Source organism: Epinephelus fuscoguttatus, linkage group LG18, assembly GCF_011397635.1.
Source record: "Epinephelus fuscoguttatus linkage group LG18, E.fuscoguttatus.final_Chr_v1".
NCBI classification, from domain to species: domain Eukaryota; kingdom Metazoa; phylum Chordata; class Actinopteri; order Perciformes; family Serranidae; genus Epinephelus; species Epinephelus fuscoguttatus.
The window spans coordinates 21,672,302-21,689,590 of NC_064769.1; the positions used below are offsets into that span (position 1 = coordinate 21,672,302).

Below are 17,289 nucleotides of genomic sequence, written 5' to 3' on the forward strand. Positions count from 1 at the left end.
AGACCCAAGATCTCCCAGGCCTGCCAGCCAGCCAGCCAACCAGCCAGCCAACCATCATCAATTCACCCCTAATCTCTCCCCCCCAGTCCTTTTATAGCTAATCCATTGTGTGGGTCATTGTCATCTGATCATGTGTGACCCTGGCTGCTCTATAGCTGGTGCCTGGTAGCGTAGCACTGACTTCTGACGTCCATCTAATTTCAAGAAATGTTTAGAATCGCATCCGAGTTTGAGTATGAGAGGCTGAGATGAAGACGACTGACGTTTGAGTGGGATATTTGGAAACAGCTGATAAAATAAAAGGGGAAAAAACATAGTATTTGTCATGTCAGAGGTTACAACGACTCCTTCAGAAGATAAACTAGTAGCTGTATTAAAAATAATCTAATAAAGAAATGTTTGACCTCATGAATTAGGCAGTGAATCACATTTTTAGTGAGTCCAGGGTGTATAATTTTAAGGGTTTAAATGGTTTGTGAATACTGGCACTGGATGATGAAGACAAATCATTTGAACCGGGTGTTGTGTTTTCAAGTTTTAAAAACACAGCATTAAGAACAAGATGGATCATGTCCGTAAACGTTAAGGTAGCTATTTCACATCATCTTTAACTGGATGCATTTGTTTAAAATATTAAAATATCTCAAATTCATCTTGATTCAAAATCAAATTTAAAACAAGTCATATTAAATGTAAGTATTGAATCTGTTTGTGTACACCTATCAAACACATGTTACGGATCATTTTTGTTAAAGCCATACTGAAATGAAGAAAGCAAAAGAAGTCCATCAGGGTACAGCAGAGCCATGGCGTACCACAGCTGTACTTGAACCTCAAGGCAGCTTAGCAAATGTGACGCGACACCCGGTGATGGTGTGATCATTCCTGGGTACCTCATGAACATTACAGCCATAACAATCCCACCCACCCTCCATCTTGCGCCTCTTTGCCTCCCTCTGAGCTCGCCCCATGGCTGTACACTCCTCATCACAGCTATAACGAAAGGCCGCAACCACCAGTGGCACTTATCATGTCTTCATCATCTTTCAAAACTTCCACCGCGGCCTCCACCGTCAGAGAGACCCCCTTTGCTTTCCCGCCTGCCTCCCCACCCACCCATGCCTCACTCTCCCCTCACCCCTGCCAGGCCCCTGGTCGATCTGTCTATCTGCCCCTGCACTGACTCCTCATTAACACATGAATGCAGACAGGGAAGGGCCTGCGAAGGCTTGGACGCCAACAGAAGGCAGCGGATTTGCAATTCAAACCTCTGACCGACCCTCTCCCACCCCCCACCTCATCCTCCCAGCCCTGTATACTGGGACTGGAACTGTCACCAGTATGATTGAGCGTGTATGTAAGGAGGGAGAGAGGGAGAGAGAGAGGCAGATGTGCATTCACACACTCATGTCATGCCTCTGCACACTTTCATATTGACATACAATGCAAATACATGCAGACATGCACAGGGAGTGTGTGTGTGTGTGTGTGGGAGCTGTATATACTAATGACTTTCCAATATAATGATTTTCTAAAATAAAGTTAAGTCCAATACAGAACCAGTTCATGAATGGGGACACCATCACACTGAATTAGATACACAGTGCAAACTAAACATGGAGAAGAAGCATTCAGTTACTGTGCGCCACAGAGCTGGAACAAACACCCAGAAGATATTAGACTTCCACCAACTTTGGTCACCTTTAAATCTAAATAAAAAACTTTTATGTTTTGCACTGTCTTTGACTGGACATTAAATATTAACTATGAACCATCTTGCTCTCCTATCCTGTATTTATGTCCCTGTCGTCAATGTTTAATTTCCTTTAAAGGGTTTCTTCTCCTTAATTTGCATTTTAATGTTTTTATGCTGTTTTTCTTCATTTTTAAGGTTTTAATGCAGTATGTCAAGAATACTGACTTTTCTTTGTGTATGAAATGTGCTATACAAATAAAACCTTTCTGTCCTTGTGGTAAAAGGGTTGGTATACATCAAAGAAGCACAACGAAACATCCAAACTTCTTAAATGCTCAAGCTTTAACAAATGTGAAATTCTGAAAACACTGTAAAGAAAAAGTCAAATCTAAATATCTGAAGACTTTGCTCCTTATCTCCTCTTAGAGGGGCAAAGATCTCAATATGAACTATAACACATGGAATAAAAGTAAAGTAACTGAGCAACAAAATGTTACAAAAAAAGTAGTCAAATGTGTGAAACAAAATGATTAAATTAGAAAACTCCACAATTTTAAATATGTTTTGCAACACTTCATATAATCATGGCTGCACCCAAAGTCATTCACTCATTCACTATTCACTAGGCAGTACAATATAACGGGCTCTATAGTGAATAGAGATGGGTTTTCACTATACCATGCAGTTTTCTCTCTTTCGTGGAGGCTATACAGTGTAAAACTGTGTAAACAACAGTCTTATTTATTTTTTTCTGAATACATATATTGTAAACCACACTGTAGCTACTTCATTATGGTCACACATATAAAGGACAATTGAATTTGAATTCTAGAAAGGACAAAATAGAAAGCAAGAGACTGAAATTATCGATACAATACTTTTTTAACTGTTGAAAAAATATGTTTCATTCTTAAATAGGCTAATTCTGAGTTTGTTTTAGTTTGCTTATCATTTTAAGTCTCCTCTAATTTTATTATTATTTTATTTAGTTAAAAGAATGTGCAAACAATCGGTAATGCCAGTTCATTATAAAAAATGAAGTAAATTAGTTCTTACAATAATAAACATGATGATAAAATGTAAAAAGGGATTTAAAAAAATAAGAATCATTTATGTGACAGACTTCATCTGCGTGTCTCAGTGAATATAAGCGACTGACATGGATTTCTTATTTGTTTAAAGTTTTATAGATAAAAAATAGCATTACATTTCAATGAAAATAACTACAAGATGTGATTGAATAAAGAAATTTAGCTTAATAAAAAGAAAATGTCCCCTTACCATCGCTGAAGGCTCTGTCCAAATACGTCACTTCCGACTCCCCCCTCCACTACTTCCTGCATGTGCCGACAATATGGCAGCGCCCATAGCGATTCATCTGGAGTTTGGGTAGGCGAATTTAAAACCCTTTAAGATAGTTTGGTGTACATGTTTTGGTCTTCTGTTAGTACTTATGCGGAGACAAGACGTTGGATAACAGTCGTGTTCATTTGTTTTTGTGTCGTTGTCTTTTGTTCGTTTAAACACGAGCTCAGATCAGTGTGACAGCTAGCCTCCTGCTAGTCTGGAGTTTGTTTATGAAATATTCTCCATCATGAGTTCGCTTATTGTCTCTTATTTGACAGGGAGAGACAGATTAAGAAAGAAGCTGTGTGCTGGCTTGTGTGAGAGCAGAGAAAAAAAAACACTCAGATAACGTTACACAGGGACAAAACTGAGCAGAGCTGTTTGACTCGACTTTTAACATCTTCTCTGTCTATTCACGCTGCTGCACTGTGCAGTTTGTAAAACATCTAAAACAGTGAGGTTATCTCACACTCCGTCGGACTGATCACCTCTCGTGGTTCCTCTTGCAGCTCAGCCAGATGTGCAAAGTCTGTCCAGTAAAACATGCCAGGACTGTCACTGAACATAATCAATGACGTGCAAAACAGCAGCACATGGGTGGGGGTTAAAGGGGAACTTCACCCATTTTCAAAATTCATACGTTAATCCTCTGGTCTAAAATACTCCAAAGATATTAGTGCACATGAACAACTCCCTCCCAAATCCAAAAACCAGAGTGTTAAAACTCTAACTTGAGCTGTCATGGGGTATAGAGTCTGGGGCTGCTCCATAGACAATGAATAGGAAAAGATGTTTGAGATCAGTGGCTCCCAGCTGGTCCAGCCAGGGTCCAGATTTCTCCTCAGTCATTAGTTGAAGGTCCACACAGTTAAATACATTCAGCTTCATACTTATGTTTGGACATGTCATCAAGCTAGTTTGCTGTCTCTGTCAAGCAGCTGTCCATTAGTTACTGACTCTACAGCAGGAAAGGGGAATTCAAGATAAAAACTCTGTGCCGGAAAGTAACTGTACTTAAAAATGAAGTGTGTTTTTTTACAAACATTACACATTTGCGAGGCACTTACAGTCTATTCAGAATAAGTATATGAGTACATTCTGTGTTTCAGAACTGAGAGCACTACAAAAGATCGAATCACAATGTTAATTTACAATAACTTATGCATAGAAAATCCTTGCATCATGTACATTCAAATCTAATGGTGGTGAGCGGATGTTGCCTCAGTTAGTTCCTTTTTAACCACTTAAAAAAGCCCACCAAAGGGGCATTGGTGGCTTAGTGGTAGAGCAGGCGCCCCATGTACAATGCTGTTGCTGCAGCGGCCCGGGTTTGACTCCGGCCTGTGGCCCTTTGCTGCATGTCTCTCCCTCTCTTTCTCCCCCTTTCACACTTCACTATCCTATCAATTAAAGGCAAAAAATGCCCATAAAAATATCTTTTAAAAAAAAGCCCACCAAAAAAAACCCAACAACAATATCAGTCACCACTTTTTTTGCCATCAGATAGATTTTATCATCATTACAATATTAACTTGCATAATAAACCTGCATTCTGGATTTTTTAAAATTAGTTGAAAGAGAATATCAGTAAAAAACTCTAATTAAAAATGGAACTTTGATTTTGTTTTGTATTGGTGCTTCTTGTGGTCAGTTCAGTGTAAAGTTAGTTTAACAAAAGAATGTCGGAAATAATTTCCTTTCATTCTTTTAAATTCAACAAGCAATTTGTCTTATTTAAGCAGCACTGAGTACACTTTGATATCTGTCTATTTATTGCACGTCATTTAACGTTATCGCAATATTAAACAATGTTATCGCATATCACATATTGTCCTTATATTCTGCAGCCCTTCTTTATAGCTTATGACATCACACGTTTGAGACTTACTCCTCTGGTTTCTGGCTTTGAGAGAGAGCAGCTCATGTTCACAAATATTGATTGAACTTTCCTCAGCCATAGAAATAACATATTGGAATCCTTAATTGAGGTGGTGTTCCCCTTTTAGAATCAAGTCCTTTTTCTTGGTAAACTGTTTATCTATATCAATAAGAGAAGAACAAAATCTGTATCATAATATAAATTTTATAATTTTTTTTATAACACTTTGTTGCTGCTGATGGGTTGAGCCGGCGCCTGACATGACAGCTGCGTCATCCTCTGTGTATGAATTAGTGTTGTCATGGTACTAAAATTTCTAACTTTGATACAGTACATTGAAAGAATATCAATATTCGATGCCATTTTTTGGTATTTTTGATACCAACAGTAGAATGACTGTAGTAAACATTAGTAATATAATAATTAGTATAATTGAATTTCCCCTCAGGGGGATTAATAAAGTATATAAATAAGATGGAGCGAGAAAGCACAGCTGGTACCTTTGTATCGATATTGCAGAAAATAAATATTGAAACCACTTCAAATATTCAGAATCGATATGAATCAATAAATCAGTATTTTTTAAAAACACTAGTATGGATGTGTGGGTGAATGACAAACAGATTGTAAGGTAGAGGTAGGTAAGGTAGACATGCTCTATGTAGATGCAGTTTATTTACCAGATGATTTGTAAAGTAACTGTTATATTACAGTAATTGATAGGAAGATTCCTGTCTTGCCAGTTCACAGCAGGTCAGCTGAACATGCAAACGTGTCTACAGATAAACATACAATTTGACAATAATAAATTAATTGTTTCTTGGGTTTAGGTTGATCAGCACATCTAACTTAGGTAACAAAAAACTTAAATGACTCTCAGAACTTTGTCCATTTTCCCAATTATTATTATCTCTTCAAAGATTTGTTGGATCATAAACTGTGACTCTGAAAGAACAGACAAAAACTGTTTATTAACAATGTTTTGGTCACCACACATTCATCAGGTACAATTTGTGGTGCAAATGAGGAAATGCCAAACCTTTAAATTAAACCATCATGTAATTATCTGTAAATCCATTCATTCATGGCCCATCCCTCATGACATTACAAGACACTCTTATTTCACAACCTTCTTCCGGTCTTGCATACAGTCCTGCTCACCACTCTTGGCACCCATGAAGCTAAGTACGTAATGTGGAATAACTCCTGAAGAAAATTAATCAAGTGAAACAACTTTTTTTCTATAGAGAACTCGTGTTGATACAAAAGAGCAAATGATAAAACAATAAACAATGGGATGAAAAAATAGAAAAACGTAAAGCTTGCTGTGACACTGGTATTGGCACCCTTTGCTGTAAATCAGTATGGAAACACATTATGACTCACCTGTGGTAAATCACAAATGAGAATCACCTGTGATAAATTGTCTGTGCCCATGTGACATGAATTAGCCAATGAATGATGACTTCCGTGTTTTAAAAAGCCACCTGTTATTCCCTGTTCCTTTGTCACAATGGTGAAGACAAAGGAGCTGTCTGAGGACATCAGAAGTGCTATTATTAGCAAACACAAGACCTCCAAAGGGTACAAGGCCATCTCCAAAGACCTTGGTATCCCTGTTTCAACAGTGCGTAATGTTATTAAAAAGTTTGCGAAGCATGGAACTGTCAAGAACCTCTCTGGATGTAGGGGGGAGAGAAAAATTGATGAGAGAAGTCTTTGAAGTTTGGTGCGAATGGTGGAAAAAACACCACGTCAAACATCCAAAGACCTGAAGGCCAACCTGTCTGGGGTCGTGATTTCAACAAGTACCACACACCGCACACTAAACCAAGCAGGGCTTTATGGGCGAAGGCCAAGGAAGACACCATTGCTGAGGAAAAGACATAAAAAGCAACGACAGATATTTGCCAAAGAGCACCTGGACAAACCACAATCCTTCTGGGAAAATGTTCTGTGGACAGATGAAACAAAAATAGTGGTTTTTAGCAATGCACACCAACAGTTAGTTTACAGACAGCGCAATGAAGCCTATAAGGAAAAGAACACCCTAGCAACAGTTAAGCATGGCGGAGGATCCATAATGCTGTGGGGCTGCTTTGCTGCATCTGGTACTGGAGGCCTTGACCGTATCACAGGAATCATGAAATCAGAAAATTACCAAGAGATTTTAGAGTGAAATGTCCTACCCAGTGTAAGAAAACTTGGTTTGAGTTGAAAATCATGGGTCCTCCAGCAAGACAAAGACTCAAAGCACACATCCAAAAGCACGCAGGAATGATTGAAAAGGAAAAAATGGACTGTTTTAAAGTGGCCAGCAATGAGTCCTGATCTCAATCTGATTGAAAATCTGAAATCTGCCATTGGGGAAAAGAACCCTGCAAACGTCCAAGAGCTTGAACAAATTGCAAAGGAAGAGTGGGAGAAAATACCAGCTGAGAAGTGCAAGAAGCTTATAGATGGCTACAAGTTGAAAAAACAATTTTCTTTGTTAAGTTACTTTGAGCTTCCAATGAAAAGATCCTGATGATATAAATTTGCTACATTTCCATTTCTTTCTGAAGATATTGTAAAGGTTATGCAAAAAATGAAGAGGTGCCAATAACGGTGAGCTGGAAAAAAAAATATGGAAAAGGATCAGTTGACACATTTATTAATAAATTAACCAGGCAGGGATGTCTGTTTTTGGTTAATCCAGTGAATTAAATACCTGACGGTTCAATGTACTTCACAGCAATGCAAAAAATCCTTCTTGCATAACTTGTGTCCAAGTATCTACATTCCACAAAAACGCATGTTATTGATCAATCTGACACTTTTCTTATCTAGCGGTGGAGCAGAGCTGCTTTTCAACGGTGTGAAGGAGCATCATGTGACTCTTCCAAGCCAGTCCGAACCCTGTGAGTATCACCTGTCTGTTCATGTTCATAGACCCTCATTGTGAAACAGTGATGTTCCAAGATTTTCCCTTTTTGAAATAAACGCAGTGTTTAAGGTAAAAACCCAAAGCTGAGAAATGTTCCTAAAGAGTGTTGTAGTTAGAATCACCATATAAATGATCCGTTAAGTGTTTCGGCATTGCACAGCATGCATATTGTATGTCATGTGTTCTTGTGGGAAACTTCAGACATCTCAGTTGATAACTTACAATTTTTTACTACATAACTTTTTCATTTAACTTAGAAATCTAGTTAACATCAATCTTTGCATATTATTTGTCTTCAGTTTTTAATTTTCTAACAGGACTGTTTGTTAATGCAATGTGGTAAACTGGTCCTCAGTCCACTGACACTTGAATACACCATCTTTGCTGACTTTTCAAATATGTTTTTAGCTGCATACCATACCACCAAAACTAGATAATGAGATTCAGTGTGAGGGTTATACATAAAGTTCACAGCCTTGCCAAGCTGACTGTCATAATGTCCTGAAATGAATGAAAACCAGTGACTTCCTGCCATGTGTGAAGAGGAGAAACCAAAAAATCTATTACTGTTAAACACGTGATGTATGTTATTTTTTGCATTATTTTTCAGGGCTATAACTTTTTAGAGTCGTGATAATAGCACTGCTGCAACAACATGGAGACACATGTTGCTTCATGAAGCAGCCCCCCCAAATTAACATTTGACAACTTCAGATTTATTTCAGCTCATATGCCGCATTTTGAGTGTCATGTATTGAGGACACTATACCAATAATCAGTGTTAATGCAAGCTCTATTTATATTTTTTCTCTCCAGCATTTAAAAACCAATGTAAATATGTCATATAGTAGCTTTCCCATTGCACGTCTCTCCTATAACTTCCTCCTACAAGCCCTTATCCTCCTATCACCTTCACATTTCTTCTCTCTATCTGTCCTTCGATCCTCACCGTTAAACTGATCCCTTCTGCCTCCTTCACCTGCTCATGTTCCCTGCTGGTAATGCCAGCACATGTGTGTATGTGGGAGCTAAAGGAGAAGTTTATGTTATTTCTGTGGGTTGCAATAGAGCTGTAGGGTGACAAGCTTTTTTTCTTTGTCAGAGATCATTTTGGCTGACTTGGCAGGCGTGTGCTCATTTCTCAATTCGTAAAAACTTCTCCACCTCAGGATCCAAATTGATTAGATTTTATTTTGCTGTGGGATTCAGGCTCCTTCCAATATGGGTCACTAACTCAGCATGGAAGAGTCGAGGGAAAACCCGCCTGCAGCCCCATTTTATTTCCCAAACCCAGCTCAGGGCCCGGGTCATTGACAAAATAAGGAGAGGGAGAGTGAAGTGAATGGAAGTTGCCTAGAGGTTAAAATATCTTGTGAGTTTATTTATAATATGTGTGTGTGTGTGTGAGTGTGTGTTACAGAGAGAGGGAACAAACGAAATATGTGTCTTTGGTATTTGACTAAACAAAGGGTGTTCATCCATGGCGCTGATGTTACCACGACAACAAAAAGACAAAAGTTGACCAGAGCAGGGAATGTCAGCCAGATATGACCTTGCTGCACCAGCCGACCTGTGTGTGAATGTGTGTGTATATGTGTGTGGGAGAGTGAGTTTTTGCCATGTTGTGCACCAAGTTCATCATTTTGACATCACAGAAGCGCAGACATTTTGACACAACATTTCCTGGACGTTCTTGCTCATTGTGATCTAAAGTCTGGACCAGTTGTGCGTCTGGCAGGTTTGCTGATCCTGAAAATGTCCCTCCGAACTAATTTCGCCTTACACGTCAGTGTGTGTGTGTTTGCCCGAGTGTGTGTTCGTACAGAGGGGGTGTAGTGAAGGCAGATATAATTGGTTCTGAATCCTTCGTATTTCTCTTTGACCCCAGTCGGTGATTGATGACCCTCGACTGAAAGACCCCACCCCCACTCACTCTCTCTTTCTCTATCTAACTCACACTCTCTCTCATACACTCACACACAACAAAACCCCCGTGGTCTAAGGATCACACAGTTTTTTTGCCCCACGTATCAGCAGAAAGATGGATAGCTCAACCCCCCCCCCTCACATGACCGTCATAATCGCACAAAGACAGAAAAGCAAAAGGAGAAGAAAGGGCGGAAAAACTGCACGCACAAAAGAAAAGCGGGCGCGGTTTTGAATCGGCGTCAAAATGGCGCCTTTTCCCTCCCCTCCCTCCATGTCTCCTTCCCACCCACACAACGCAGCTATCCCAAGATGCTTCGGGAGCCTGTGACGCATTTTCCCCCTCTCTTGGCCGTTTGTTCCCTCATTTTCTTTTTCCCCCTCTACCTGGACCGCAAAGCGCCATCAAAAACCTTCACCTCTCAGCCTTTCCGTGTCGCCGTCCTTTTCTTTCACTCTAACTCTTGAAGTCTTTACATTCTCTTCCATTTTTAAAACACTTCATTGAGACAAGCCTGTCTGTTTGCTTGTGGATGATATAGATTTGTAGCCTTTAACAGGGCAGCGCCTGATGACTGTTTATGTCATAAAAAAGAGCTTAATTGATGAAAGTGAATTATTGCCGACCCGTGTGCTGAGCTAACACAACCTATTTATTTCTATGTGCAACTTTTAACATGTTTGCCTGCGTGTGTCTCCAGGGAGGGAAATAAAAGGGCGAAAGATGGAAAGAGATGAAGGAGGGAAAGAGAGGAGGAGAGCAGGGTTTACGAGAGAATGAGAGAGAGTGTGTGTGTGTGTGTGACGGAGAGAGAGGCAGAGAGCACAAATGAAAAAGTAAATGGGCGAGAGGATGAAAGAGGGAATAAGGGGTAATGGTGGAGAAAAATTACCAATAGTTAAAGGCAGAGCAAAGAAAGGAGTCACCACAAAGAAGGAGTTATGACTGCTGTAGTGATTAGTTCTGTTTTTAGCCCTGCAGAGGTACAGGTCAATATTCACTGCCTAGTACTCTGTAGTGTGTGTGTGTGTGTGTGTGTGTGTAGCAAAGGGATGTATTTGTCTTTTTTTTTTTTATATATATATATGGAGGCCTGGAACCGTAGAAAAACCAGCGCTATCATTATACTACTGAGCTGGCCGACAGCACTGCAATTAACCTGAGCACCGTTCGCACAAGGCTTGGGACACACGTGTGCGGACACACACGCATGCATACGCTCACACACACCTTATACATCACATATCATCCACACAGTCTGTTGCCACAGTGACCAGGCAGGTGCCTCTTAAAATCTGTCGTCACAAGCTAAATGCTGCATGTAGGCCTTTTAATATTTCTTTTTTAACTTAGTGTGATGTTTCTTTACTTTACATTTTATCTTGTGGTCATATAGGTTTTATACACTGCAAAACATTGTCATTTCTATGGTTTTATGGGTGAATTAATACAATTTTGAACTTCGTAAGATGAATCTGAAATCGAAAACAGCATTTTTTTAGTTGTATGGACCTACTTTTGATTATAACCCCTCTTTCTGTAAATTTTTTGGTGAATTTCACACACTAAAATGTCTCTAATTTTAGATATGCACAAAATACAAGCTTCCATTCCATATCTACTAGAATAATTAATGTAAAATGAAAGCAAAATTCAAATTTGGCTCCACCTGTGAGCTGGCAGCATTTCTTTCTCCTGCATTTTTCTGAATGTATCTCATGTAAAAACTGCAGCCTTTGCACTGTTTTAATGTGATATTAGCTCTGCCTCTGATCCAGCTGAACTCCCGAATCCCCGTGTGGTTCGACGCCTACCTGCTACGGCTCCACCGCTCTCCTCACACCTGGCTCGGGATGACTCACCGTCATCCTCTTACCCTCCCATCTCCTCCATCTGCTGCTCTCCTTCCCTCTCTTCTGTTTATTTACTCTCTCCTTGTGCATTTCCATCCCTCATCCTTTTCTGCTCTTTCATTCCTGTGCAAACTGGTTAAGGAGATTGATACTAATAATTTTGATGTTGTGTGTGTGTGAGCGTGTGTGTGTGTGTGTGTGTGTGTGTGAGATTGCAGTGCTGCTCTCAAGTGTTATCGCGAGGCATCGAGCTCGTGTACGTTAGGAAGACAGCTGTTATGATACACACACCGCACACTTGAGCACACAACCAGGAAATGGTCACAAGAAAATATCAGTCATGTGCTTTCTTGCATTCACCTTGTTTTTTTTGGTTATTATTACACTGTTTTCCTATATATACATATATATATATATATATATTTTTTTTTTTTTTTACAAGATAACATACAGAAAAACACCAAGCACTAACACCCAGATGCTCAAAAGCTCTTACACCACCTTGAATCCTAATATTAACAACCGCCATAACCATAATATATTCATCGTTAGTTGTTTAGTGGGGATTTATCCTAAAACCTCTCATTGTCGTCGCCTTTGTGGCGTTCTGTCAGTCGGTCTGACTGAGGCTCAACCTATTGTTAAGACAAGGTCAATCTGATTGTTCACGAGGTCAGACTCATAGAAAATTCAAGCATTGCTGATATTCAGGCTCAAGCGGGAGGCATTTAATGTCCGATTCTGACAAAGAAAATTATTCTTCTCAAACTGGATTTTCTGAATTTTATTAGTCCTGAATTGAACATTTTCACTACAAGTGTGATGCTAGAGAGAAATTACGCCTTTATATTTTTTTATTTAAGAAATGGATGTTTTGGGGAATGTCTGGCTGCATGCATTATACACACAAATCATTAATTTTATTTCTTTCCAACCAAGGTGAACAATGTCGTTCTTGGCCATTGACATCAGTCAACCCTCCCCCCAATTTCCAATGCCCCCCCCCAACATACACATACACTCATAAATATACATGCACACAGACACACACACACACACACACACACACACATATATATATACACAGCCTCCGTCCCGCCTGGTGCCTCTGTCGCGTCACATCGACCAGGGGGCTGGAACCATGCACCTTGACCCTTAACCCCTGACCTGTGACCTCTGTTGTCTGCCTGTGTATGGGCTTTGTGCGTGTGTGTGTGTGTGTGTAGGGGACGTGAAGCAGCTGCTGGTCTGGATCCAACGGAACCTGCTGAAGGAACGGCCCGAGCTCTTTGTCCAGGGCGACTCTGTGTGAGTGTGTGCGTGCACTTGACACACACTTGATCTGTGTACAACAATATAACCTTAAAGGATTTGTCATACATCATGCTGCCACTGGAACAAAAACCACAACTGCCGAATATGGCTGTAATATCTGATCAAAATAGCTCCATAAGAACAGAATTCAACATATTAAAAATGTGAAAATGAAACTGAAATTGAGGAGCTTTCTGAAGCATTTTTTTTTCCCGCAGTTCAGAAATGCTGGGGATGAAAAAAACAGTCTAGCCTTCAGGTTATGGGTTTCAGTAAGATGATTACCTGTGTGCAAGTGTGTGTGAGCTTGTGTGTGTGTATGCACACGTGTGTGTATGTGTGTGTGGGTCTGGGACTCACAGCAGCCTTATAGGACTGGCTGACTTTTACAGCTGCCTTTGTGCAGGACTATTTATAGCACCACCTCACCAATGAATGGAGGAAAAAAAGCTGCCCTACCTATAAACCTTATAGATTAGATGTGTGTGTTTGTGTGTACTTTATGTTGGCAGCACACACTGTTTTTGAGCAAACCATCATCAAGGTGTTTCTTCATTATCTTTTCAAAAAGATCTACGGGCACTGTGTGTGTGATTAGTTTACAGTCTTTACCATTTTTTTGTGCTTTCTCAAAGCAGCCCTGGTTGTGTGTGAGTGTGTGTGCGTGTGTGTGTGTGTTCATGCGGATTGTACGGACACACGTATGCACTCACAGGTTCCTCTCACATCGCCCTTTCTCACTGACGTCATAGCGTGTCCACAAGGTGGAGAGAAGCTTATTCAGGCTGCTTCAGGCGTTATCTCACCATCCACTTTCCCCCCAAACTGTTTCCTCTGTGGCTTTCAGAAATAAAACACACCGACATATGTTGAGACGGCTGCACCCATAGGTGCCTGTTGTCACCCTCCCCCCATTATCCCCATTATCCTCCTTTGAAGGGTGGGGATTTTTTTTTTAGGCTTCATCTGTATGTGTGTGTTATTTTTGGGCCGCCATTAATTTCTGGTGACAGTTTGTTTCCCTGCACGATCTCTGTTACCTCAGCCGCTTATGTCTCTTTTTTTATTTAAAAAACAAAAAAAAAACATCCCTCTCAGTCCTTGTTAGCCAGAATAATGCAGAACTTTGTGCTTGGGAATGCAAGTGCTCCATGCATGTTTGCAGACAGTGCAGTGTAAATGTACACAGCATTAGCAGCAGTGAGAATAACCCCATAGTGCTTGTTTATGATCTTATATGGGCCATAACATGGACATAGCACACTCATGCAATCACTTATGCTGATAGATTTATTATCATAAATACACCAGTGTGTATTCTCAGACATAATATTGGTTGTCTATTAATTTCATACTGTGAAGTGTCGGAAATTAAAACACCATGCAGACTTGATTTCATTTTTTTTCTGTAGGCTACATTTTGCTGTCAATTATTAAAATAATTTTAAAAAATCAGAATTTTTTGGCTGGAATGAATTCAGCAAAAAACACATTTTACTTATTTTTTTCTATTAATTAATTATCATTTACTATTATCTATTAATTTCATTTTAACAGCAAAAAAAAGACTTCTGTATCCCAATGCTTGGCCCCAAAAAGTCAAAGAATATAGTAAGTAAGAATTTAATAAGAAATGTTTTTTATATAAATTATTTAATTTGACAAGCTTACATTTAGAGACAAAATGAAATGTCATGCCCAAGAAAACGAGGAAGTGATTTCTCATTAAACATAATTTTAATCTTTTGTAGTGCTTCTTCCACTAATTTAGTTATATATGAAATAAAACAACTTCTAAGTTTGTATTTTCATATGATTTTTGTCTTTCGTTTTTGATGCAGGCTACAGATTGCTTTTTCCCTTAGTGCGTTTGTGTCTTTGGAGGCATTCTGTCCGACCTGTCTGTATCCTTTACACACATGTGTACGTGTGTTTGCGTCTGATACCTTTGGGAAATGCGTCTGACTCAAAACGGTGTGTTTTCCCACAGGAGACCTGGGATCCTGGTGCTTATCAATGATGCAGACTGGGAGCTAATGGTGAGCACTGGGAGCCATGTTCACTGTCATATGGTGCACAGAGTGTGTATGGTGTGTGTGTGTGTGTGTGTTTCCAGCAGCTTGTAAAACCTGCATTTTTTTTTTCTTTTAACCTATGTTTGTTTTCAGGGTGTGTTAAATGATTGGTGATCATACACACAGCTGTGTTCATATCTTCATGCATAGATCCCTGTAACTATACACACTCGTGTGGACATTTAATTCAGGACTGTGTGTGTGAGTGTGAAGGTGAGCCTGTATGTTCACTGATACTGAGATCGCTCATTTTCTCTGAGTCAGTTAATGTTTCATGTAATGTGAAAGCAGCTGCAAGACGAGTTTGTCCTTGGGGTCTCATATCTGAACACATATTTACACGCACACACAGTGTGAACGCTTCAATTTGAATCCATTGATTCAATTACAGGACGCAACACAGGATGTAAATGAAATGAAAAGTTTGTCATTGATTGGACCCCGGTGAACACAGGAGTGGTGCACATATTTGTATCAGTAAAGACAGATATTTGACTTGCAGTGATGTTTGAATATTAAATATTGTGTGTGTTTTCTGAACCTCAGGGGGAGCTGGACTATCAACTACAAGACCAAGACAACGTTGTGTTTATTTCCACTCTTCATGGAGGATAGAAAACGAGTGAGGAATACAACCCTATCTTTGACTTCTCTGTGACAGCCTTTTTCTCCACATCCTCTGCACTCTTCACTCCTTTCCTCCCTTCACATCTCAACAACACACCACCCCATTGGACACTGCGGATGTGTCAGCCTGCACCGTGAGGTCTGACCGTGATTAATGTCGGTCCGCAGGAATGAGTGGAAATTCAGAGATGGTTACCAAGAAAAATGTGGAAACTGTGAGACGGGAATTCTGTGGACGTTTGCGTAACATTTTTTGAAAATCAGACTGTACAGGTGTAATCATATGAAGCTCAGGTTACACCGGCCAACTCACAGGTGCAAGTGTACATCACATCACATGTGTAAACCTCCATCTCCCTGCATCTTCTCTTCCAGCATAACCATGAAAGACAGTATGACCCAGTCTTATAGGAACTTTAATGACCTTCAGTCCACAGGAAGATAAAATACAAGGTAACGCTTCGCTTTAACCCTATAACCCAAATTAGCATCTCTAGGCTGTATGTAAACATTTAATATATTCATAACACACTGTAATATAGTTTTAAGCAGATATAAGTACATTTTAGGTGTTTTTTGATGTATTTGTCAACAATTAAAACTTCTCCAATTAAGACATATTTTATCTGTGTTTTACTATATTGTCATTCATTATCTGTTTATACATCAATAATCAGTTATGGATGCTGCACATGTGGGGTTAAAGTTGTTGACAAATAATTATTAAGCAAAAATATTCTGTTTACCTGTCTGCTTATTTCTGCATTATAGTGTGTTATAAAATGTAATAAATGTTTATATGGTGGTCAGAAATGCTAATTAAAGGGGTTAAAATAAAGTGTTATGAAAGAGGTTTTTTAAAATATATATATATATATTTTTTGTTTATCATTTTGTCTTATTTTGGCTTTTTTTTGTCCAATGTGGGGTTTTTTTAAGTTTTTTTTTTTTCCCTTAAAATATATTGTATTCTTGCTCAGAATTTTCCTCATAAATGAAAAAAATTAAAGTTTTTTTTTTTTAGAAATACAGAGTGTCTCTCTATATCTTTATTCCATGAATTCTATAATTAATTATCAAAATAGTATTTTTTTAATTATTTATTTCCCCACCTACATTCCTTTAAGAGCGAAATTATCAGCTATAAATACAGTTGTGAAATAAAGACTTAAAGCTATAATAAATTAGCAAAATATAATTCCTATGTCCTATTATTGCAATTGCAAATATATATATATATATATATATGTATTTTAGTAGTGAAATTCTACTGCTATTTTTAAGTGTCGTCTATGCTGTGATTATTATTCTCTGCTCAATATAGGCTCAATATTATTTTACAATCCCCTCAAACCACATTGTGTGTTTTTCTGCACTTTACAACATCTCTCCTGACTACGTCACCATAAGGTGCATATTAGGCTGCAGGGACCTAAAGCACCCTGTGCCGCACACAGAGGCCTATATCCAAACGCTTTCCTCGATTAGGATTTTCCATCACGCTTCGATAATTCCTGGTGATAGCTTATATCTGATCGATTTAAGCCCAGCTCTGTGATCTCACTGCAGTTTTAGGCTGATTAGACGAGACTTGGGGGAGATTTTACCGTCCTATAGCCCCACTCAGCTGGAATATGCATAAGAG

General features: G+C 39.2%; 1 protein-coding gene across 1 annotated transcript; it reads left to right on the top strand.

Annotated features, from left to right (window-relative positions):
* Nucleotides 1-3,022: 3,022 nt before the first annotated feature.
* Nucleotides 3,023-16,675, top strand: urm1 (ubiquitin related modifier 1). The gene is made up of 5 exons (XM_049604766.1): nucleotides 3,023-3,085; nucleotides 7,752-7,822; nucleotides 12,855-12,936; nucleotides 14,933-14,981; nucleotides 15,564-16,675. Exons 1-5 carry the CDS (start codon nucleotides 3,051-3,053, stop codon nucleotides 15,630-15,632), a joined length of 306 nt encoding a protein of 101 aa, XP_049460723.1. The 5' UTR covers nucleotides 3,023-3,050; the 3' UTR covers nucleotides 15,633-16,675.
* The last annotated feature ends 614 nt before the right edge of the window (nucleotides 16,676-17,289 follow it).